Source organism: Saccopteryx bilineata, chromosome 6 (genome assembly GCF_036850765.1).
Source record: "Saccopteryx bilineata isolate mSacBil1 chromosome 6, mSacBil1_pri_phased_curated, whole genome shotgun sequence".
Classification (NCBI taxonomy): Eukaryota; Metazoa; Chordata; class Mammalia; order Chiroptera; family Emballonuridae; genus Saccopteryx; species Saccopteryx bilineata.
The window spans coordinates 25,761,202-25,785,443 of record NC_089495.1 but is presented as its reverse complement, the minus strand read 5'-3'; the positions used below and the strand labels follow the sequence as shown (position 1 = coordinate 25,785,443).

Below are 24,242 nucleotides of genomic sequence, written 5' to 3'. Positions count from 1 at the left end.
TCGAAACTCTGGGCTTGCCTGGTCAAGGCGCATATGGGAATTGATGCTTCCAGCTCCTCCCCCCTGTCTCTCTCTCTCTGTGTCTCCCTCTCCCTCTCTGTCTCTCCCTCTCCCTCTCTCTCCTCTCTAAAATGAACAAATAAAATTAAAAAAAATAAAATATAAAATCCACAGCCATTTTGGTGGGTTCTTAGTAGTATAGCATTGTCTTATGAATTTGCATTTCTCTGATGCCTAAAGAAGTTAAGCATCTTTTCACACACCTAACAGCTCCTCAGATTCCTTCTTGGTGAAGTGCTGTGGAAGTCTTTGGCCCTTCCCTCTGCTTTTAATTGCATTCTCTCTTTATTACATTGTAGGACTTCTGGATATGAATTCTTTGTTAGATAAATGTATTGCAAATATCTTCTCCTACTTGGTGGATTGTTTTTCATTCTCTTACTAGTATATACTTTTTAAAAAATTCTATTATTTATTTATTTATTTATTTACAGGGACAGAGAGAGAGAGTCAGAGAGAGGGCTAGACAGGGACAGACAGGCAGGAACGGAGAGAGATGAGAAGCATCAATCATCAGTTTTTCATTGCGACACTTTAGTTGTTCATTGATTGCTTTCTCACATGTGCCTTGACTACGGGCCTTCAGCTGACCCAGTAACCCCTTGCTTGAGGCAGCAACCTTGGGTCCAAGCTGGTGAGCTTTTTTGCTCAAGACAGATGAGCCCGCACTCAAGCTGGTGACCTCGGGGTCTCGAACCTGGGTCTTCCGCATCCCAATCCGGTGCTCTATCCCCTGCGCCACCACCTGGTCAGGCACTAGTATATACTTTTGATGAACAGAATGTATTGCAAATATCTTCTCCTACTTGGTGGATTGTTTTTCATTCTCTTAATAGTGCTTTTGATTAACAGAATTTCTTACTTTTAATGATATCCAATTTATCAATATTTTCACTTGTATTTGGCGTTTTCCAGAAGTCGATACCATTATTGTCAACCCATTCATACAGCGAGGATGACTGAGGTACTTGGCACCGGAGCTCTGCAGGACCGGACTAGAGAGAGGCAGGCCTAGGGCAGCGATCACTCTCTAGTTCAGGCAGGTGCGCCCTGCCCTGGCCTGGCCCTGAGAGTCAGGGCCTCCTCAGCTTGTGAGCCCTGGACACCTCACTTGCCCTGAAACTATTCCCAGTCCTTCCGAGGTCTTTAATTACTTCCCTAGCTTAATCACTTCGTGTCTAAGACTAAGGCAAAATAATTTTAATTGGTTATCTAAATTTGGAACTCAATAGCTTGAAGTCAGTTTACCTTCACCAGCAAAAAAATAAATAAATAAAATAAAATAAAAAATCAAATGATCATCGTGCTCAGTCTACCAAACACTGGCACCTGACTGAAGGTACCCAGGCCTCTGCTTGGTTCTCAGTTTTCCGGAATAGGTGACTTTGATTTGAATGTGATCCACCCTTAGTTGAGTTTGAGAAGCAGAAAGTGCCCTGTGACTTGCTTTAGAAGAGAGTCTTAGGAGCCTCCCAGGACTTTCAAGAAGGTTTCCCGGGTTTCCTGGAACCAAGGTCCCACTTGCTTTTAAATGGGAGGCATCAGTGAAAACCTGGATGGAGGATCGCTGGGCCTGGACGCGCTGGGAGTTATCCCGCCGTCTTTCCCCAGTCTCCCTGCCGTGTCTGCATCCGAGCCCCGGGCAAACTGAAAGTGAAAAGCCCGGGATGGCTGCAGTGGGCAGAGCAGCCTCCTTCCCCGCGGAGAGGTGAGTGCGTGCGCCACTGGGTCCTGCTGGAGCGATGGCCGGGTGGGGGCAGGGTCGGGTGCCGAGAAACAGACTTTTCTGGTGCCCACGGAAGCTGGGACGCCGGGACTCGCAGCAGGAGGAAACCCCTTCTCTGTGTGTGTGAAAGACGGAGTTGTGTGCTGGAAAAGGCAGCGATTTCCTGAGACCTCGCCTGAGATTTAAACCCATCTGGCGGCTGAAAAGGCCCTGGTGGTAGACAGCTGACACGCAGGGGCCCCCCCGCCGGACTCCTACCTCCCATCTGCCACGATCCTCCCAGCCGCGCCAGTTCCAGACCCCGACTCTGCTACTGTGTGCTGGGAATCGCCCCCCCCCCCCACCCCACGTCTGCACTGAGAACCACTTGTTGCCAGAATCGTGTGCTGAAGTAGCTGTACAGAACGTTGTGCATTTGATGGAGGAAATGCCCAGGGAGAGCCCCCGGAACAGCAGGCTCTGGTGATCTGCTTGCAGGCCCTTTCCTGAATGCAGTTAGTGCCCTCAGAATAGAGAAATAACATTGTGTGAGATAGAGAAATAACATTGGTGGGATCTTTTAGTGGTTCTTGAATATATAGCAAATACCAAGCAAAATGACTTTTTCTTAGCGCCAGGGCTCCAACAGGCCGCTCCCTGCGCACCGCCAGGCTCCTGGAAGTAGTTCGGGGCAGTTAGTAAGTTGTGACTTGGATTGTTACGTCAATAATGGAATGCATTAGCACACTCTGCCTGGGCACGGTTTTTAATATGGCAAGTCGGGTGTTCTGGACTTCATCCCTCTTATATATCCTTCTTTCTCTCAGCATGAAACACCCCGAAACTCATGACCAGTCTTGGGCTTGCTAGTGATGTTGCACTACAACTAGGACACTATTTCTCCACGGTCCTTTGTGGTCTCAGACGGAGGGCTTTCAGATGGGGCCTGGCCATCGGCGTTGGATAAGCAGCCCGAGTATTTGCACACTCAGGTGGCCGAGCCGCCAGTGTAGACAGCACCCTAGCCTCAGTTTCAGAGCCTTCCTCTTCTGTCTGTAGCCAGAGGCAGTGTCCTAGCATCCGGGAGTCATTAGGGTCCGTTCCATTTTTTAAATTGCTGTGGTAACTACTCTTCACGTGCCAGCCGCCTGCTAGGTGGCACTGTCTGACAGTGAATTAAATGCCTCGTCTCAGCTGTTCCTGTGGTCATGGCTCATCTTTTATTCTTCAACTTAAAAAAAAAAAAAAGGAGGACGTTTTCTAGTTTTATCTTACAAAGAGAACATTTTTGAAAAATACTTGAACTATGGTTAAATTTAGGAAATAACAAAAAGTTTGGGCAAACAATATGTTATTGACATAAGTATAGTTCATGATATAGACATTTTCATGACATAAGTATAGTTCATGATATAGACATTTTCAACACATATTTAAATGCTTTCTAAATATGAACTATAAAGAGTTGATTTCAGTAGGAAATGGAGTACCTAATTCAGTTGCCAGCATTCTACAATAAACATTTGTTATAGTTCCTGAACATGGGTTTTTAAAAATGAAAAGAAACAACTTTTTATTTACAATGTTTTTCATATATTTATTTTTTGAGAATAGTATTCATGTTCTCAAAAGGTAACGTTGAATTACTAGAAAGGAGAATGAAGATCAAGTAACCCTAAACTTGTTATATTGAAATGTTTATTGAATGTTTCCAGGAGTCTCAGCTTATGTAGACACAAACTGTCTTGATCAGTGCCTGTTTCCTTGACCAGTCTTTTTTCTCCGGAGAGTTTCACCCCTGGACACCATTGACGGGATTAGAAAGCTTAATTTTGGGGTGAAACCTCAGGAGATCATCTGGTCCAGCCCTTGTGTTTAGGCATGTGAAGTATTCGCTGCCCTTGGTCAGTGTTAGTTAACCAGTTCCTCATTCATGATTACATAAATGATCAAAGCAGATGAGAGATTTTATTTACTTATTATTTAATTAACAGGGATGACATTGGTTCTTTTGTTTTTTTGTTTTTTGTTTTTTTACAGGTACAGAGAGAGGGATAGATAGGGACAGACAGAAAGGAACGGAAAGAAATGAGAAGCATCAATCATCAGTTTTTCATTGTGACACCTTAGTTGTTCATTGATTGCTTTCTCATATGTGCCTTGACTGCGTGCCTTCAGCAGACCAAGTAACCCCTTGCTCAAGCCAGCAACCTTGGGTCCAAGCTGGTGAGCTTTTTGCACAAGCCAGATGAGCCTGCACTCAAGCTGGCGACCTCAGGGTCTCGAACCTGGGTCCTCCGCATCCCAGTCCAAAGCTCTATCCACTGCGTCACTGCCTGGTCAGGCGACATTGGTTCTTAAAACCATTCAGGTTTCAAGTGCACAACTCAACAAATCACTCTCTGCCCACTGCATTGTACGCCTGCAAATGTGGCAGCATTGTGTGTGCCCCTAGCAGCGTCTCTTCCTGTCCTCATTTACCCCCCCCCCCCACCTTCACCTAACCTTCTGCACCCTCTCCCTCTGGCATCACCACGCTGTGGTCTGTGTCTGTGTGTTGTGTATGTATATTTTTTGGCTAATCCCTTCACCTTTCGCCTCGTCCCCTACCCACCTCCCCTCTGACAACGGTCAGACTGTTCCATGCATCCATGCCTCTTCTAGACGTTTTAGTTCAGACCTGACGGGTAGGAAAACTGTTACAGGGTATCCAATAAGCCCTTACTGGAGAAAGAACAGCAACTAAGACCTTATAAGGAAAACGATGAGAAAGAGTCCTGTGCTGGAGGAGCTGGCTCAGTTCTTCCTGAGGTACAGAATCTGCGGTCTTCTGCCCCTCCCTCATCTAAAAACTGGCTCCCTTTGAATGCTTCTATTCAGGGCCTTAGCTCAGTCCTTTGTTTTTGCTTTTTGGTATAGGTATGTATTTTTATTTCATTTCTATGATAAGTAGACCCACTAAGTGAGATTGTATTAATACTGAATAATTTGAGTACTTGGCTGTGTGCCTAGAATTTAAGAAAGGCATCACCTTCAGTTTCCTATAGGAATGTGAAGGTGGTTGGGCTACCACTTCTGCCCCCCCCAACCCCCCATTAATCACCTGTCTTGATTCACATGGCTACCAGTATCCCTTTCTCTCTCATTAGTCTTTGTTTGTCTTGCTGGAAATGTGTACTTGGCTGAAGAGGATGACCTTCTCAGATAGAAATCTGCAACCCAAAGCACTCTTTACATAAAAATAAATGCTCAGCAAAATACGAAGTCCATTAAAAAAAAGAGCAAGGAATACATGAACACAAATAAATGTTAATAAAGAAAATTGGGTGAGCCTGACCAGGCGGTGGCACAGTGGATAGAGCATCGGACTGGGATGCGGAAGGACCCAGGTTTGAGACCCCGAGGTCGCCAGCTTTTGCTGTGAGCAAAAGCCCACCAGCTTGAACCCAAGGTTACTGGCTCCAGCAAGGGCTTACTTGGTCTGCTGAAGGCCCACGGTCAAGGCACATATGAGAAAGCAATCAATGAACAACTAAGGTGTTGCAACGCGCAATGAAAAACTAATGATTAATGCTTCTCATCTCTCTTCGTTCCTGTCTGTCTGTCCCTGTCTAACCTTCTCTCTGACTCACTCTCTGTCTCTGTAAAAAGAAAAGAAAAGAAAAGAAAATTGGGTGAAAGTGAAAATTATGGAACCATCATCACATGTTTGTCAGGTGACCAAGGGACAGTTGCAGCACCAAGAAAGTCCTGTGCAAATTAACAGAATAGGTCAACTTTTCAATGTTCAACAGTTATTTTATAGGCACCCAATAAAGCAACATTAGAAAGTGTCCTGAAATCCCCCTGCTTCCTGCATCTGTCCACTGCTGCAATAGAAACAAGCATGCAATGATAGGGATCTAGGTCTCCAGACTTGGCATTGGGGAGGAGTAAGGCTTCCCACAGGCGGCCTTGAAAGTCTTGTAGAATGGCTAGGATAGCGAAAGAGGTTTGGATGTTGTAGGTAGGGAGCAGAGCACAGAACAGGAAGCTACATTCCAAGAATGCAGGACCAGAGGGCATGAGTGGTGGAGGAAAAGGTAAGGAAGCCAGAGGAGTGGGCTGAGGCCCAGGCAGTGTTGTTTTCTAGCCTAATGAGATTTATCTGTACCGTGAAATCTTTGGGAAGCCATTGAAGGATTGTATTAATCAGAGGAGAGAGAGCCAATCTGCATTCCAGAAGCAACTCTGCAGCTAAGTGGAGAGTGCAGGGGTCCGACTGGTGGAAACTAAGTTATCAGGCTTTGGGAGTAACCAGGTAGGAAGGAAGGACTGTTGGCAAGGACAAGTAGAGTTGGAGGGCAGTCGTTGAAAAGTGCCTGGGGAGCTGTCCAAAGGCCCTTCCACCCCTCCACCAAGCCTGCCCCATCATCTGTCTGTGCCAGACAGCCACCCTTGGAGGGGGGGGGGGGTTCTGAGAATTTATACATTATAAAATGAAAACATTTGGGGAGAGTCAAACCTAAGAAATTATACTTTAGTATGAATAATTTAAGTTTATTAGTTAGATACATGCCTTTTAAAGACTCCCTGGTAGCCCTGGGTGGGTAGCTCTGTTGGTTAGAACATTGTCCTGATACACCAAGGTTGTGGGTTCAATCCCTGGTGAGGGAACATATAAGAATCAACCAATGAATGCATAAATAAATGGAACAACAAATCAATATTTCTCTTTCTTTAAAATCAATTATTTTTAAAAAAGCCTCCTTGGTAGAACCTTAAGCTCAGTTAAGACAGTTGCTTATTCGCCCAGTTGACTCACCAGTTACAAGAGGAAAAGGGTCAAAGGAGTCTTCTCAGAACTCTGTGCCTCTTCCCGCACCTCTGTCCCTTGCCAGACACACAGACTGTCAGGGTAGGAGAACTTTGCATCCCTGAGGGTCAGTTTCTCATTTTACGCTCAGAGGTGCAAGGGCAGAGATCATTCCATGCTGAGACCCTTAACCTGCAACCTGGACTGGCCCTGCCTGGCGGAAATCTGAAGCTGACATTCTCAGGCTGCTAATTCAATTGAAGGTATTTAGTCTCACTTCTGTCTATTTTAATTCAAAATAAAGTGGAGAACTTTGAAATCATTTTAAGGTGCAAGTGTTGCTGGTTTGGATGGAGTAGCACTTGTTAGGAGTATGAGGTAGTCACGCCGGCTCCAACTCCCTCTCTGGGCAGCAGATGGCCAGCCCCAGGGTGTGCACGCCAGCTGCCCAATGCAGTTCGGCAGCTCAGCTCCAGGGTCTAGAGGGTGGGCCAGAGAGAAGCCATTTCACATGTTACCTACCATGGTTGTCTGAACAAACACACATTGCTCCACCCCGGAAAGGAGTGTTCGGGGGTGAGATTCACCCTGTGGGCAGTGATGAAACAGAAGGGAGCTTTCCTCTTGGCGTCCCACGGCATCGAAGCTTGTTGTCTTTGACAATGCCCTCTGCAAACCCATCTGTCCCACCAGGTGGGGGACCGCTGACTTGATAACAAACTCCTGGGTAATTAATACCATATATTAGATTGATATGCCTCAAGGCCTGGTTCATGGCTCCATGCTGTCAATCATAATACCATCTACATTAACTGGCTCTATTCTTTAGTCGTGGCTATTTAACCACAGCTTGGTCCCTGAGCCCCCATTCTACTTGTAGCTTTGAGACTATAATCAATTGAGATTCTTTGGCTGGAACAGCATTTGTAAACTTCAAATCCTCTGTCATAATTTGTATAGCCATGTAAAGACTTTAAAAGCCCCCAGGATAGGCCTGAGCTTTGCAGTAGCTATAAAAATATCCCAAGCTATGTTCTCACATTTCCTTTCCATATTGTGTTGTCCCACATTCCTGACTCTTGTACTCTTAACAAGCTGACACTGTGTTTCCTCTTTCTTTTCCACTGATCTTGCAGTCAGGTGACCTGATTTCTAGACCCACTGCAACCTTTAAAAACTATGATCTTGGACAAATCACGTAAACTCACCGAGGCTTGCTTTCCTTACTTGTGGGCACTGGGAATACTATGTACCTTGCCTACTTCACAGAATGGCTATCAGTAAGATTGAAGGGAGTGAAATATCTAAAAATCTTTTTTTTTAAATGATATAGTTTTCTGCCCATTTAAGATGGGTTACATTAACCGTAGCTCTAATAAATTGCTTTTGCACATAAAGTAATACTTGGATCTTTCTGTTATGCAAGGGAAACGATGATAGTTAGCATTTCTTGTTTACGGTAGGGAAATGGAGGCTTAGAAAGGTTTAGCAACTTGTCCAGAGGTGTGTTATGTAAAACGACAAAGGCAGGATTGGAACCCAAAGTGCTAGCTCCACATTTTGTGAAGTTAGAGCTACTAATGCCTGCTGAGCAGAAGGGGAGGTGCTTTTCAGGGTCTTACTGATGTTTACTGCTTTTATCTCTAGTGTATCAGCTGACAGAGCTATTCTGCATAGTTTTCCTTTCCCCCTGTGGTTCAGTCAGATAACCCTTGAGTGTTGGCATTATCTGGTAGGGATTTTATAGTCTTAGTGTTGAAGAATATAAAAGGATACATGAACTTCAGGCTCTGACTGGTTTCTGGTTGTAGTACTTATCAAAGTTATAGTCTTGGGCAAGTTACTTTACTGCCTTCAGTTCAGTTTTCTCACCCTTAAAGGTGAGGATAGTAGTCGCTACTTCGTGGAGTTGCTGGGAGGGTTGAATAAGCTGTGTGTGCTGTGTACTTAGGAAAGGCCTTGCTCACCATAGGTCACTCAGCAGATATTAGTGATCGCCTCTTTTGGCAAAGTGAGTATTTCCCCTTTTGGTGTTCCAGTTGATCGGGCAGCAGCATACTTTATATGAATGCAACTGTCTTTCCACTTAAAGATATAATAAAAATTATAATAATGTTTTAAAATAAGATAGCAAAGAGTTATTGGACATTTCTGTACCAGACTCTGAAACCAGTATTTTATCAATCTTACATAATTGTCACAATGCCTCTTGGATTAGGTAGCATTATTATCTACATTTTGGAAGTTCATTTATGGAGAGACTGGGTTAAACCAGCTGGGGCATTGAGTTTTGAATCCCTGGAGACTGTCTCTAGAGCTCATTCTCTTAGTCTCTGTGGGTTGCAGGAATTTGTGAAGAAGAGAAGAAAAATGTGCTTTTTGCAACTTTGAGACTAAGAGTCATTTAAAATTTTTTTTATTGAATTTATTGGGGTGACATTGGTTAATAAAATTATACAGGTTTAAGGTGCACAATTCTACAATACATCATCTGTATATTGCATTGTGTGTTCACCACCCCAAGTCAAGTCTCCTTCAAAACCATCTATCTGTAAGGGTTTTTTTCCTTTGCTTAGTCCCTTCACCTTTTTCACCCAGTCCCCCAACCCCCATCCCCTCTGACAGCTGTCGGTCTGTTCTTAGTATCTATGAGTCTGTTTCTATTTTGTTTGTTAGTTTAGTTTCATTGGATTCCACGTATAAGTGAAATTATATGGTACTTGTTTTTCTCTGGCTTATTTCTCTTAGCATAATAATCTCTAGGTCTATCCATGTTGTTACAGAAGGTAAGATTTCCTCTTTTTTACGGCTGAGTAGTATTTCACTATGTACTACAGCTTTATTTTTATCCACTCCTTTACTGGTGGGCACGTGGGCTGCTTCCAAGTCTTGGCTATTGTAAATAATGCTTCAGTGAACATGGGGTGCATATGTTTTTTCAAATTAACATTTCAGGTTTCTTTGGATATATTCCCAGAAATGGGATTGCTAGTTCCATTTTTAATTTTTTGAGGTAACTCCATACTGTTTTCCACAGTGGCTGCACCAGTCTGCATTCCCATCAACAGTGCACGAGTGTTCCCTTTTCTCCACATCCCTGCCAACATCTATTGTTTGTTGATTTTTTGATGATAGCCACTCTTTTTTTAAAAATTAATTTTAAAGGGTTACATTAATCAATCAGGATACATAGGTTCAGAGAAAACATCTCCAGGTTATTTTGACATTTGATTATGTTGCATACGCATCACCCAAAATCATATAGTCTTCTATCACCTTCTATCTGTTTTTCTTTGTGTCCCTCCTCTCCTCCCACTGCCTCCCTTCCCCTCCCCACTCCTGGTAACCACCACACTCTTGTCCATGTCTCTGAGTCTCATTTTTATGTCCCACCAATGTATGGAACCATATAGTTCTTAGTTTTTTCTGATTTACTTATTTCACTCAATACAATGTTATCAAGATCCATCCATGTTGTTGTAAATGATCCGATGTCATCATTTCTTATGGCTGAGTAGTATTCCATAGTATCTTGAACCACATCTTCTTTATCCAATCATCTATTGAAGCTTTTTGGTTGTTTCCATGTCTTGGCCACTGTGAATAATGCTGCAAAGAACATAAGGCTGCATATGTCTTTACGTACCAGTGTTTTTGAGTTATGGGGGTATATTCCCAGTAGAAGGATTGCTGGGTCATATGGTAGTTCTATTTTTAATTTTTTGAGGAACCACCATATTTTCTCCCATAATGGTTGTACTACTTTACATTCCCACCAACAGTGGATGAGGGTTCCTTTTTCTCCATAGCCTCTCCAACACTTGTTATTACCTGTCTTGTTGATAATAGCTAATCTAACAGGTATGAGGTAGTATCTCATTGTAGTTTTGATTTGCATTTCTCTAATAGCTAATGAAGATGAGCATCTTTTCATATATCTGTTGGCCATTTGTATTTCTTCCTGGGAGAAGTGTCTTTTCATGTCCTCTTCCCATTTTTTATTGGATTGTTTGCTTGTTGTTCAGTTTTATGAGTTCTTTGTATATTTTGGATATTAGGCCCTTATCTGACCTGTTGTTTGAAAGTATCATCTCCCATTTAGTTGGATGTCTGTTTGTTTTCTTTTGTCAGTTTCTTTTGCTGTGCAAAAACTTCTTAGTCTGATATAGTCACATTCATTTATCTTTACCTTCACTTCCCTTGCCTTTGGAGTCAAATTCATAAAGTGCTCTTTGTAACCAAGGTCCATGAGTTTGGTACCTATGTTTTTCTCTATGTAATATATTGTTTCAGGTCTTATATTTAGGTCTTTGATCCATTTTGAATTAATTTTAGTACAAGGGGACAAACTGTAGTCGAGTTTCATTCTTTTGCATGTGGCTTTCCAGTTTTCGCAGCACCATTTGTTAAAGAGGCTTTCTTTTCTCCATTGTGTGTTGTTGGCCCCATTATCAAAAATTATTTGACCAAATACATGTAGTTTTATTTCTGGGCTTTCTATTCTGTTCCATTGGTCTGAGTGTCTATTTTTCTACCAATACCATGCTGTTTTGATTATCGTGGCTCAATTATTTAATATAATTTGAAGTCAGGTATTATAATGCCCCCAACTTCATTCTTTTTCCTTTGGATTGCTGTGACTATTCGGGTTTTTTTATAGTTCCATATAAACGTGGTGATTTTTTGTTCCATTTCTTTAAAAAATGACATTGAAATTTTGATGGGGATTGCATTAAATTTGTATATCACTTTGGGTAATATAGTCATTTTGACTATATTTATTCTTCCTATCCAAGAACAAGGAATATTTTTCCATCTCATTATATCTTTTTCGATTTCTCTTAATAATGCTTTGTAGTTTTCATTATATAGGTCCTTTACATTCTTTGTTATATTTATTCAGAAGTATTTTATTATTTTTGTCGCAGCTATGAAGGAGATTTTTTTTGAGCTCGTTTTCTGATGTTTCATTGTTGGCATATAGGAAGGCAATGAACTTTTGTATATTAATTTTGTATCCTGCTACTGTATTGGTTTATTGTTTCTAGTAGTCTTTTTGTGGAGTCTTTGCGGTTTTCAATGTACTGGATCATATCATCTGCAAAAAGTGAAACCTTTACTCCTTCTTTCCCAATATGAATGCCTTTTATTTCTTTCTCTTGTCTGATTGATCTAGCTAGAACTTTCAGCACTATGTTGAATAAGAGTAGAGAGAGTAGACAACCTTGTCTTGTTCCTGATTTTAGGGGAAAAGTCCTCAGTTTTATGCCATTTAATATGATGTTAGCTGATGGTTTATCATAGATGACCTTTATTATGTTGACATATTTTTCTTCTATATCCATTTTGTTAAGTGTTTGAAACATAAAATGATGTTGTATTTTATCAAATGCCTTTTCTGCATCTATTGATAAGATCATATGGTTTTTTTTCTTTGTTTTGTTGATATGGTGTATTACGTTTACCGTTTTATGTATGCTGAGCCATCCTTGTGATCCTGGGATGAATCCCACTTGATCATGATGAATTATTTTTTTAATGTGTTGTTGTATTTGATTTGCTAATATTTTGTTTAGTATTTTAGCATCTGTATTCATTATAGATATGGTCTGTAGTTTTATTTTTTTGTGTTGTCCTTGCCAGGTTTTAGTATGAGGGTTATGTTGGCCTCATAAAATGTGTTTGGAAGTATTGCTTCTTCTTCAGTTTTTTGGAAGACTTTAAGTAGAATTGGAACCAAGTCTTCTTTGAATGTTTGATAGAATTCACTAGTATAGCTGGCTGGCCCTGGACTTTTATTTTTGGGGAGGTTTTTAAGAGTTGTTTGTATTTCCTCCCTGCTTATGGGTCTGTTTAGGCTTTCTGCTTCTTCATGACTCAGTCGAAGAAGATTATATTGTTCTAGGAATTTATCCATTTCTTCTATATTGTAAAATTTGGTGGCATATAGTTTTTTATAGTATTCTATAATTCTTTGTATATCTATGATATCTGTGGTGATTTCTTCTCTTTCATTTTGGATTTTGTTTATATAAGTTCTTTCTCTTTTTTCCTTGATGAGTCTTGCCAAGGGTTTGTCAATTTTGTTGATCTTTTCAAAGAACCAGCTCCTTGTTTTATTAATTTTTTCTATAGTTTTCCTGTTCTTTATTTCATTTATTTCTGCTCTGATTTTTAATATTTCCTTTCTTCTGCTGTTTTTGGGTTGTCTTTGTTCTTCTTTTTTTAGTTCCTTGAGATGTGAAGTTATGTGGTTTACTTGGGCTCTCTCTTGTTTGTTCATATAGGCCTGTAGTGATATGAACTTCCCTCTTATTACTGCTTTTGCTGCATCCCAGAGATTATGATATGTTGTATTGTTATTTTCATTTCAGAAATATATAGAAAAAGTTCTAAAACCTCATGCAACAGAAAATGAAAAAAAAATTGTTTCCCAGTGTAATCTAATGGGCCTTCCTTTATATGTTGTATTCTTCTTTTCCCTGGCTGCCTTGAGAATTTTTTCTGTCATTGGTTTGTGCCAATTTCATTATGATGTGCCTCGGAGTAGGTTTGTTAGGGTTAAGATAACTCGGTGTTCTGTTTGCTTCTTGAATTCAAGGCTTTAGTTCTTTTCACAGGCTTGGGAAGTTCTCATCTATTATTTATTTGAATATGTTCTTCATTCCATTTTCTCTCTCTTCTCCTTCTGATATGCCCATTATTCTTATGTTGCTCTTTCTGATGGAGTCAGACAATTTTTGTATGGCTATCTCATTTTTTTTTAAATTCGTGAGTCTCTCTCCTCTTCTCTATGTAGTACCTCTAGTTGCCTGTCTTCTACAATATGTCACTAATTCTCTCCTCTATCTAACCTGTTCTATTGGCTAAGCTTGTTAACTTGTTTTTCAGTTCACGAATTGAGTTTTTCATCTCTGTTTGATTCGTTTTTATAGTTTCAATTTCCTTGGTGAAGTATTCTTTCTGTTCATTGAGTTGCTTTTTAAGCTCCCTAAATTGCCTTTCTGTATTTTCTTGTATATCCCTGAGTATTTTTAGGACTTCAATTTTAAATTCTCTGTCATTTAACTCCAAGATTTCTAAGCTATTGAAATTTTTTCTATAGCTTTTTCCTCATCTATCTGAGCTACATCACTGTCTTTTGTATCCATGATATTCAATTTTTTTTCTTTAATGGCATTTGAGAGTGTTATTGTTAATAACACTAATAAGAGTTGATAAGCTTGACCAGGAGGTGGCGCAGTGGATAGAGCACTGGAATGGGATGCAGAAGACCCAGGTTCGAGACCCCAAGGTCACCAGCTTGAGCCCAAGGTCACTGGCTCCAGCAAGGGGTTACTCGGTCTGCTGAAGGCCCACGGTCAAGGCACATATAAAAAGCAATCAATGGGCCCTGGCCGGTTGGCTCAGCGGTAGAGCGTCGGCCTAGCGTGCGGAGGACCTGGGTTCGATTCCTGGCCAGGGCACACAGGAGAAGCGCCCATTTGCTTCTCCACCCCTCCACCGTGCTTTCCTCTCTGTCTCTCTCTTCCCCTCCCACAGCCAGGGCTCCATTGGAGCAAAGATGGCCCGGGCGCTGGGGATGGCTCTGTGGCCTCTGCCTCAGGCGCTAGAGTGGCTCTGGTCGCAACATGGCGACACCCAGGATGGGCAGAGCATCGCCCCCTGGTGGGCAGAGCGTCGCCCCTGGTGGGCGTGCCGGGTGGATCCCGGTCGGGCACATGCGGGAGTCTGTCTGACTGTCTCTCCCTGTTTCCAGCTTCAGAAAAATGAAAAGAAAAGAAAAAAAAAAAAAAAAAGCAATCAATGAACAACTAAGGTATCGCAACAAAAAACTGATGATTGATGCTTCTCATCTCTCTCCATTTCTGTCTGTCTGTCCCTATCTATCCCTCTCTCTGGCTCTCTCTCTGTCTCTGTAAAAGAATAAATAAAAAAAAATAAAGGGAAAAAAATGACAGAAGAAAAAGTATTAAAAAAAAAGTTGATAAAAAAAATTTTTTTAAATGCATTGATAAACTGAAAATTCTATTGTGCTAAGTGGAAGAAAAATACATAGAACAGAGGGCCTGGGTTGGGGGGGAGTGACAAAGAGGCAAAAAATGAGGCAGGAACCCACTAAATGCCACAAGGAAAAAAATTTGGATCAAGAATAAAATAATTTGTTTGTAAATGATGATCAAATGTAAGAAATAGTGTAAGAGAAAAGAAAAAAAAAGAAAAGAAAGGAAAAAATACAGTGAAAAATGAAAATTCTATTGTATTAAGTGGCACAAAAACTATAGAATGGAGAGCTGGAGTTGAGGGAAATGCTAAAGAGATAAAAAGCGAAATAAAAAGCACACAAAATGCCACAAAGAAAAAATTTGAATCCAGAATAAAATAATTTGTTTGTGGGTGAAATTTAATGAGAGAAAAAATGAAAGAGAAAAGAAGAAACAAAAAGAGAGAAAAAAAATTTAGTTAAATTTTTTGGAATGTAACACTCAGAGAAAAAAAAAAGAATGGAAAATGTAACACCTATGAGTAATAATGTTCAAATGGAAAAGAAAAGAATAAAACAAAAAGAGGATAAATTGACCAAGGTGGAAGGAAAAAAAAAGATAAAAAATACAAGAAAAAAATGGAAAAAGTTATGAAGACTGTGGATTTTTCCTGGTTTTGAGAAGTTATCTTCTTCCTTTTTCTTTCTTCTCTCTCTTTTTGGCTGGTGGTGGTGTACCCTAGGTTCTGCCCCTGTGGAACTCTTAGGCAGAGATTTGCTGTTGTGTTGTTATGATGATGACATAAATTGGGCCTCAGCCCCGTTGGTAGGTGGGCCTTGTTAGCGTTTGCAGGCTCCGACAATGGGACAGTCCGTTTTCCTGGACTCTCCTTCAGCAGCCTGGATACCCAGCTGTGAAGTTGCCCCAGCCACTGCCTGGAGAGCAAGAGGCTCTAAGAGCTGCCAAATCCTCCTTCTATCCCCACTCAATGCAGGGTTCTAGGTAAGGCTTTACCAGCCAGAACTGCCAGTATAATCAGGCAGGGCTGAGAGCTGATTGCCTTTCAGGTGTCTTTCTATGAGCCTCCAGGCATGTCTAGTTGCCTCAGCACTCTGCAGCTCTGCTCTCTAGAGGCTGTCTGCAAGCTGCCTGCACACCCTTCCCCCCACTGCTTTTGCAGTTCTCTTCCCCAGGAGTGTGCTTTGTTAGCCTGTATGGCTGGCGGAGGTGCCACGCCCAGACAGGTCAGGTGTAGGGAAGCCAGCTTTTGTGCACTTCCCGCATGCTGTTGTTTGGGAAGCCAGGATTATTCAGAAACTCTGGTCACAGCCCACACAATGGTCACTACTGACAGTCTCCAACCCAGCACTCCCATCTGGGAACGTGGGCACCCATGCCCGAAGCGCCAGGTTGATCCACTCACACACTGCCCATGCTCGCCAACCAAGATACCGGGAGTAAACAAGGCAACTGCTCACCCACCTCTGCTGGGGTCTGCCGCTAGCGTTAGCTCTGCATAGGCTGAGCCATGGGCACACTCTCTCCTTGGCTTGAACGTCTCTCTGCCCTAGCCCAGCTTTTTCCACACCCCCAGCCCTCGCTTTCTCTCAGTTCCAAGTGAAAGCAGCCCTTGCTCAGGTCAGTGAAGAAAGCGGAATATTCCATTCTCCATCTTATTTCCTTCAGAGTGGATTATATATTCAGCCACCTTTTCGCCCAATCGTACCTTTGTTTGATGTATGTGTATTTCAGATGCTCCTGAGATTGTTTTTCTGCCTCTAGTTGTTGAATTTGTTGAAGTTTCAGGGAGAGATATTGGGAGCACTCCTCACAGCATCATTTCTCTGACGTCACTCACCAATGATAGCCATTCTGACAGGTGTGAGGTAATATCTCATTGTGGCATTATTTACATCTCACTGATGATTAGTGACGTTGAGTATCTTTTCATGTGTCTCTTGGCCATCTGTATGTCCTCTTTGGAGAAGTGTCTATTCAAGAGTCATTTTGTTACTGAGAGAACAGAATATCCTGGACTTAAAAGTAAGTCAAGGTATATCTATGAGAGGAAAGCATGCCTTTAAGACCAGGGTTGTTTTTTTGTTTTTGTTTTTGTTTTTGTTTTTTTTATGTGCCTTGACCGCGGGCCTTCAGCAGACCAAGTAACCCCTTGCTTGAGCCAGCGATGTTGGGCTCAAGCTGGTGAGCTTTTTGCTCAAACCAGATGAGCCTTCGCTCAAGCTGGCGACCTCGGGGTCTCGAACCTGGGTCTTCTGCATCTCAGTCCGATGCTCTATCCACTGCACCACCGCCTGGTCAGGCAAGACCAGGGTTTTTAACCTGAATTCTACATCATTTTTAGGTTCCTAATTATATCTTTAATTTAATTTTATAGCTTGGAGATATACAGTCAGATCTCAGAATCAGATATTTGGAGTACTTTAGAGAACAGTTTACATTCTAGAGGAAGATCAATTCTTACTCTTTTTTAAAATCCATAGTGTCATTTGTCAAAGATATTTGACTATAGAACCCAGGAAATAAAAGGCATTCTATGGGATTTAGTTCATTTTACAAACTTTCTAAAAGATTATCCATTTCAGATGGGGGAAAACCCAGATGGGGAAAAAAATTTTTTTTTGAAGGATAATTCTTTATTTTACTTTTTTATTTCTTAATTTAGTTTATTGGGGTGACCCTAGTTAACATAATTATACAGATTTCCGGTGAAAATCTTATTTCAAAACTTCCAGAGAATCACATTGCCCATATAACCCCCTGCTTTATTACCTTTGCCATAAAAGACTAAACAAATAAAACAATAATAATAATTCTTTATTTTGTGGATGAAATTATTTTTCTTGGGAGTAGTTGGGGCCAATGGAGCATTGTCTATTTTTGATCAAAGCCTGAACCTGTTACTTAATTTTTTCCCTAATTTCTACAGGAGTGGGTGGATAGTCCTTAGTCCTGATAATTTCTGGCCCACATCTCTACTCCTTTGAAACCTAGATAGAAGAAAGTTACTACATCTGGAATTCAGTCTTCTGGTGGCAGAGAAAATAAAGTGGAAACAGAATTTTAGACTCCAGACCTGACTGTAAATCTGTCATTCTGCTCTGGTGGGCTGTCTGGCCTTGAGCTAGCCACTTCACCTCTCTGGGTTTGGGTTCCTTACCTACCAGTGAGGACTACCGGAGCTCAAAGGTTCCTTTTCGTTTTAAAGTTTTGGGTTTTCACATGATAAGCCCGAAAGACTACATCGATGAAATCTGCACTATGGCTAAAGGATGATTCATTTATTGCAGAGTTTTGGGATGCCTTCTGGCCTGAAGAAACTCCAGCTGCTCTGATGATAGCTTCCGAAGGCTGCCTGCTGCTCCCGCTCAACGCCACACCAGGCCCACTCGGAACCTCGACTCTCAGCCCTTCATGGAGACTGGGTCCCAGCAGGGATGGCGGTGGACGAAATTGACACCCAGATGGTTCCTCCACGTGAAACTGTCTCAGGCTCTGGGCCGACTCGGGAACACCTGGTAACCGGGCTCGCCCTCCGTCAGTCACCCCGGGCAGGGCAGCATGGTGCGGATTCCAAGGAGGAGGATTTTGGCATCCTGCCTGTGTGTCACAGCTGCCATCTTTCTGCTTGTCACACTCCAGGTACCCGGGATTTGGGCTGTGAAGGGCTGATTCCTGGGCCCTCGCCACCATTCCTGCCCCGCCCTGTTCTGTCCACCGACTTGACTTTTTGCTTTCTCTCTCAGGGTCAGAGATTTCCTGTTTCAGGCACTGGAAATTCTTTTTTAATGGATGAAAGTGAGGTAGTGAGAGGGTATGACAGGAAGAAGCACAGTTCAGTGAGCAGGGGATTGCTGTGGGAAACTCTTGTAGGGTCCTGATTTTGGAGGAAAGCAGAACTTGGTGTCTCTTACTGGATGGAAATTGGGTGGCTTCCTCCAAGTCCCCTGTCGCGATCATTTCTGCAAAATGTTGTTCTCGAGGTAGCAATGGCTGCTTAGAGAACAAGGTAGTTTGTTCTGCAGAGAGCAGACATTGGCATTAGTCAATTTGTTGTTTTTGACATACGCTACTGGACCAAGCACTGTGTGAAGGGGAACGACCTGAAACATTTCTGTAGTCCTTCCACTTACTTCATTTTGTTGGAGACTCTGAACTTCATTTGCTGATTTCAGTTTAAAGTAAAAATTACATAGCGACAGTAAAAGTATAGATAGGAGTTCATATATACTTAGCATGCTTTCATGTACCAGGTGTCCATTTCATAATCCCAAGGATATTTGAAGCTTATCTGGGCGGGTGAGTAGTTCAGGTGTGGGGTTAATGGAAACGAAGCCATTCTCTGGCCTCTTTCCCTCTGGAGGGTCCGTCCCCCTTCTGACTGGGACTGAATGGGATCATGCTTTTAGGAGGCAGTTCGGCTCTGCTTCTACCGCCTGCGGCCGCCGGACCAGGGTTCTGGTCAGAGGAAACGCTTGGCTCTTTTCTTGTCTGCCTCTTTCTTGGAGGTACTAGGACCTGCTTGAGCAGGAGGGGCGGGAGTTTCCTGCTCTTTTCTACGGGAATCGATGAGAGAGCTTTGATCTTATCAGATATGAACTTGAGCACTTTTTCCCGTTATAAGGAATGCCCGTGTCTAAGCGGAGAGCTCCCCTCTGATGTCAGAATAAATTGCCACGTACTTGGCATGCATAGCGTTTCTAAGCCCCGGAGCAGGAAAGGAGGTGTGGGTACTGGCGCTAAGCCGCCGGGACCCTGGGGACCCTGGTTTCAGCTCGCCGCCGGTCCTGTGGTGCGGGCAGCTCCCGGTCCCCGCTGACGCAGTGACTGCTTCAGTGTTCGGACTTGCAGCAATGCTGGGGTTTTTTTTTTTTAACCACTGAAAATACACAATGCCTATGTATTTAGGACTGTTTCTGATTTCACTGGTTAGTAGGCTAGGCAGATGAAATAATTTGCCGCATAAGTAAGGTAGAGGAAGGATAAATAAAAAAAAAAACCACGACGTGGATAGTGTTTGCTAGGTCAGCCATAATAAAGTACCACGCTGTGGCTTAAACAGCAAAGACTTATTTCCTCCCTGCTGTGGAGGGCACCAGTCCAAAGTCAGGGTGTCAGCATTCAGGGGGGTTTCTCCTGAGGCCCCTCCTTTGATTGTGTGTGGGTGGCCACCTACCCCTGTGTGGCACGTGGTCCTCCTTCTATTCGGGCCTGTGTCCTCATCGCCTCTTTTTATAAGGACACCAGTCATAATGGATCAGGGCCCACCCTCGTGACCTTACTTTAACTTAATTACCTCTTTACCAAACCTGTCTCCCAGCTTAGTCACGGCTGAGGCATGGAGGGTATTGCTTCAACGTATGAATTTTGGGGTGACCCAGTTCAGCCCATAACAGATCTCATAGATGATTAATAAGCTACCTAAACATGTAAATGTTACCCTGACCTACAGTTAAGCTAAAACATTGGGGCTCTCTGGAGGAAATCATTCATCTGAGGCATTGTTTTCCACTCACATTTAACTATATTTTGTATATACTACCTGTAAATTCTTGGGGGGAGGATATGTATACACACACACACAAAATTTTATTTAAAAATTTCTCTTTATTATTATTTTAAAACTTTTTTCCTGTTGATTTGAGAGAGAGGAAGAGAGAGAGAGAGAGAAGCATCAACTTGTTCCGTTTAGTTCTGCACGCATTGATTGCTTCTCATCTGTGCCTTGACCAGGGATCTAACCTGCAGCCTTGGAGCTCCGGTACGACTTTCTATCCTCTGAGCCACCCAGCCAAGGCTATCTTTAGTTTTGGAGTATTACTTTTTTTAAGTAATATTTTATTATTGTTATATATTTAAAACTTTTATTGAATTTATTAGGATGACATTGGTTAATAAAATTATACAGGTCTTGGTGTACAATTCTATAAGCATCATCTGTATATTGTGTTGTATGTTCCCCACCCCAAGCCAAGTCTTCCTTGAATTTTACTTTTTAGTTGTACAAATAATTCATAATACATTTGGAGTATTTTAAAGCAAATCTAGGCCATTATAACAGTTCACCTGGATTTACTTTAGTATGATTCTCTAATGATGGGAACTTTAGAGTTTATCAAAACCTAATTCTATTCTCATACCCAACAAAAATTAACAAGAATTACTCACTACCTTCTATAGCCTAGTAATAGCCAGGTAATAGTCCTGACTCTTATGGATTTCATAAAGAGACAAATTTATTTCTAGGCCATGTTAAATTTTTCCTGATTATCTCAAAATTTTTCTTTTCTTTTTTTTATAAAGTGTTAGTTTGTGGAATAAACAAATCCCACACATTGCATTGAGCTGGTACGTCTTTGTCATGGATTTGTTGAAGAAACTGCATCATTTGGTCTTCAGAATTTCCCAGATTTTGTATTTGGCTGATTTTATCCTCATGGTTTTCTGTAATATGTTCCTCTATCCCCCATATTTTCTACTACCTGGTAGTCCTGGTAGTGATATATAATGCTAAATATTTTTTTAAAAGTTGTTTGGCAGGAAACTCTCTTCTTTAAGCAATTCTTGTTATTTGGAAATGAACTTACACCTCATATAATAGACATTGAAGAGAAACAGAAAAAATGTCTTTGGAGATGTAGTCATGGCTTCCTGTAAGTCGTTAGATGTATTGCTTGTACATTTGCAGGGACGATGAGGCGAAAAGATAGTTTGTGGCTATAAGTCAGCTCTGATCTACCTAGCTACTGGGGAAGAGTCACATTATTACATTATTGTAACAACGCTGAGAAAGGTGTTGACGAAGGTTAGCTAGACTTGAGTTGTCAGTGACTGTTTTACTGTTCTAATGCTGACTTGGGTGCCACAGATGGTCCATGAAGTTTTTAAAGCTGATCTGATTCTTTTCTCCTTTTGGAATATTGCTTGGTGTTCACTCAGTGGTTTTTAATGTGTTTTTGGCTGGTGGATCCCTCAGAGGATCCAGTACAAGTTATGGTCCCTCTCGGGAGTTATAAACTTTGTATCACATTAGTGGGCAAGTGGCCCTGTTCTGACACCAGGGATTAGCAAGCACCTGAGGAAGGCACCACCCTTGACCATGGAGAGTGAGAGGGCAACCCTGGTCATGCCCTCTGTAAACTGGTGGTGGAGTAAATACATAAAAATGTGCCTTCCTTTAACTGCTTTGTGTGTTGCACAAGCTAACGTTCCAGTTGTATATGAGACAGACTAGCCCCAGCTTTTCTACTGCTTTCCATGACATATTTTTATAATGCCATATTCATATCAAGCCTTAAAGCGTGATGGAAAGGCAGCATTTTTGGAGAACAACTGTCCCTCTGACTGCAGCCGGCCCACCTTGTCCTTCAGATTATTGGCACTGGTGGCCCAGCTGTTCATTATCCACATTATCTTAAAACAAATAAAAACTTATTTTTACATGAGAGGGAGCTCAGAACTCATGGTCTACTTCTCCATCTAGATGCCATAGTAGGTATCATTAGAAATGTAAGACCCATGTTCTGACTCCTTTAACTATAATAATAAAAAAGCATTTGGTCATTTAACTTATTTTCCCTAGAATGCAATCTCTAGTAATAGCCCTAACTCTCATAGATATTTCAGTAAGAGACAACACTCTTTCTGAATACTGCATATGCCTATGAAATGGAGGAAGAATGTGTCTGTTATGTGTTTAGTAGACTAAGCATCTTTGTTGTAGGTATTTTGGAGCCTATATCCATGCCCTAAATCCCTGAAATCTATGAATATGTTACCTTTCAGGGCAAAAAGGACTCTGTAGATGGGAAATAAGGTGACACACCTTGAGATGAGGAGATTATCCTGAATTACAGCATTGCTGGATTTGAGGGCAGAGAAAGGGGGCCGTGAGCCAAGAACTGTGAGTGGCTCTAAAAGAGAAACAAGTGAACGGATCCCCCTTCCCCCCGAGTTCCAGAAAGGAATGTTGTAGCCTTGCTCACACCTTGGTTAGCCCAGTGAGAGCAGTTTCAGGCTTCTGACCTCCATATTATATGCTAAGTTTGTGCTAATTTGTTACCTCAGCTATAGAACCTAATAAATCAGGCTAAAAAAAGGCTAAATCATCAAGATGAATGGGAGATACGCAAAAGGAAGTGAGACAGCCTCACTCTGGTAATAACTGTCTTCTCTCTTAGGTGGTGGTTGAGCTGGGAAAACTTGAAAGGAAGACGTTTAAACATTCCAATTTGCGAGATGGGCATGCAAAAGCGGAGGAAGAGCCTGCCCATCTCTACCCAGTCCCTAAGAAAGAAGCTCTGGCCCTGACCAGGAAAAAGACATTGGAAACTGACAGCTACCCCGTCATGCTCTGGTGGTCCCCACTGACCGGGGAAACTGGCAGGCTGGGCCAGTGCGGGAAAGACGCCTGCTTCTTCACCATCAACAGGACCTACCTACATCATCACATGACCAGAGCCTTCCTCTTCTATGGTAAGCAGGGCTTTTGCCTTCCCCCTTTGTTTGCTGACATCCGTCTCTAGAGCTGAGTTACTGCTCACTTGCCAAGGGGGGGAGGGTGGAGGACTCCCCTTGAAAACACGCCAACATGTCTGATTTCCTCTGCAGAAGGCCTGGGCATTTAGCAAGTATGGTAAATAAATAAGCATCCCCAACGTAGGTAGCTAGGCCACTGGTAGTTTTGGAGAAGAGATGTTTCTTCTCACCTTTTGACAGTTGGGGCATGTGCTTACTGAAGTTAGAACTGAGGGCACTGGGTTGATCATATTGCTGACATCAATTCAGAAAGTCACATGGTAATTGGCACAGTATTTTGATTATTATAACAGAAGTTTAACTAGGCAGAAGCTAAGCACAGTGGTCTTTACTTCATTAGTCAGATTAATCAGAAATAAAAATAAAAAGATTACTCAGCACCAGCTGTAGAGAGCGAGTTGGTTTTCATCTCTTCCTGAGGCTGATTGAATGACGTGCTGGGATTGAAGGGGAACCAGCCCCAGCGAGGTGCAGTTAGCAAGATGCCAGCCGCTGTTAGAAAGCACAGCTCCGGAGCCAGTCAGAGAGTGACAAACACCACACCATCTCACTTATATGTAGAATCTAATCAACAAAGTAATTTAATAAACAAAATAGAAACGGAAGCCTAGATACATAGAACAAACTGAGAGCAGTCAGAGGGGAGGGGCTTGCGGGGCTGGGTGAAAATGGTGAAGGGATTAAGAAAAAGAAAGAAAGCAGACACAGACAAGCAGTATGGTGATTGCCAGAAGGAAAGGGGAGTGGGGGAGGTGGAAGAGGTCAAAGGGGGGATGCATGGTGGCGGAAAGAGACCTGGCTGTGGGTGGTGAGTGCGTGATGCAGGGTGCAGACAGTGTGTTATTGGATTGTACACTGGAAACCTGTGTGCTCTTATTGACCAATGTACCTCAATCTATTCAATAAAATTAAAAAAATGTGTTACCCTCCCCCCAGATTAGAGCTCCTTGGTGATAAGTGGTAGGGATAAGGGTGAATGCACTTGGGTAAACTTGAGCAAATATAGGCAAGGTTAATCAGTTAAATTAGAAGTCAATGAAAGGAAATCTGCTGTAGACTGGCATTTGTGTGTGTGTGTGTGTGTGCTTGTGTAAGTGTGTGTTAGTGTAGTGTTCGCATTGGAGAGGCAAGACTGAGACTG

At 42.2% G+C, this 24,242-nt stretch overlaps 1 protein-coding gene across 2 annotated transcripts in view; it reads left to right on the top strand.

The window, feature by feature from the left end:
- Positions 1–1,593: 1,593 nt before the first annotated feature.
- FUT10 (fucosyltransferase 10) overlaps positions 1,594–24,242 on the top strand; it is an 88,509-nt gene continuing 65,860 nt past the window's right edge. The window contains exons 1-3 of one of the 2 annotated variants that reach the window (XM_066237130.1): positions 1,594–1,768; positions 17,854–18,081; positions 22,744–23,038. In XM_066237130.1, the coding sequence (XP_066093227.1) occupies positions 18,001–18,081; positions 22,744–23,038 (376 nt within the window). In that variant the 5' untranslated portion in view covers positions 1,594–1,768; positions 17,854–18,000. Of the gene's footprint in view, positions 1,769–17,853; positions 18,206–22,743; positions 23,039–24,242 lie in introns of both variants that reach the window. The other variant, XM_066237129.1, reaches the window with a different exon arrangement.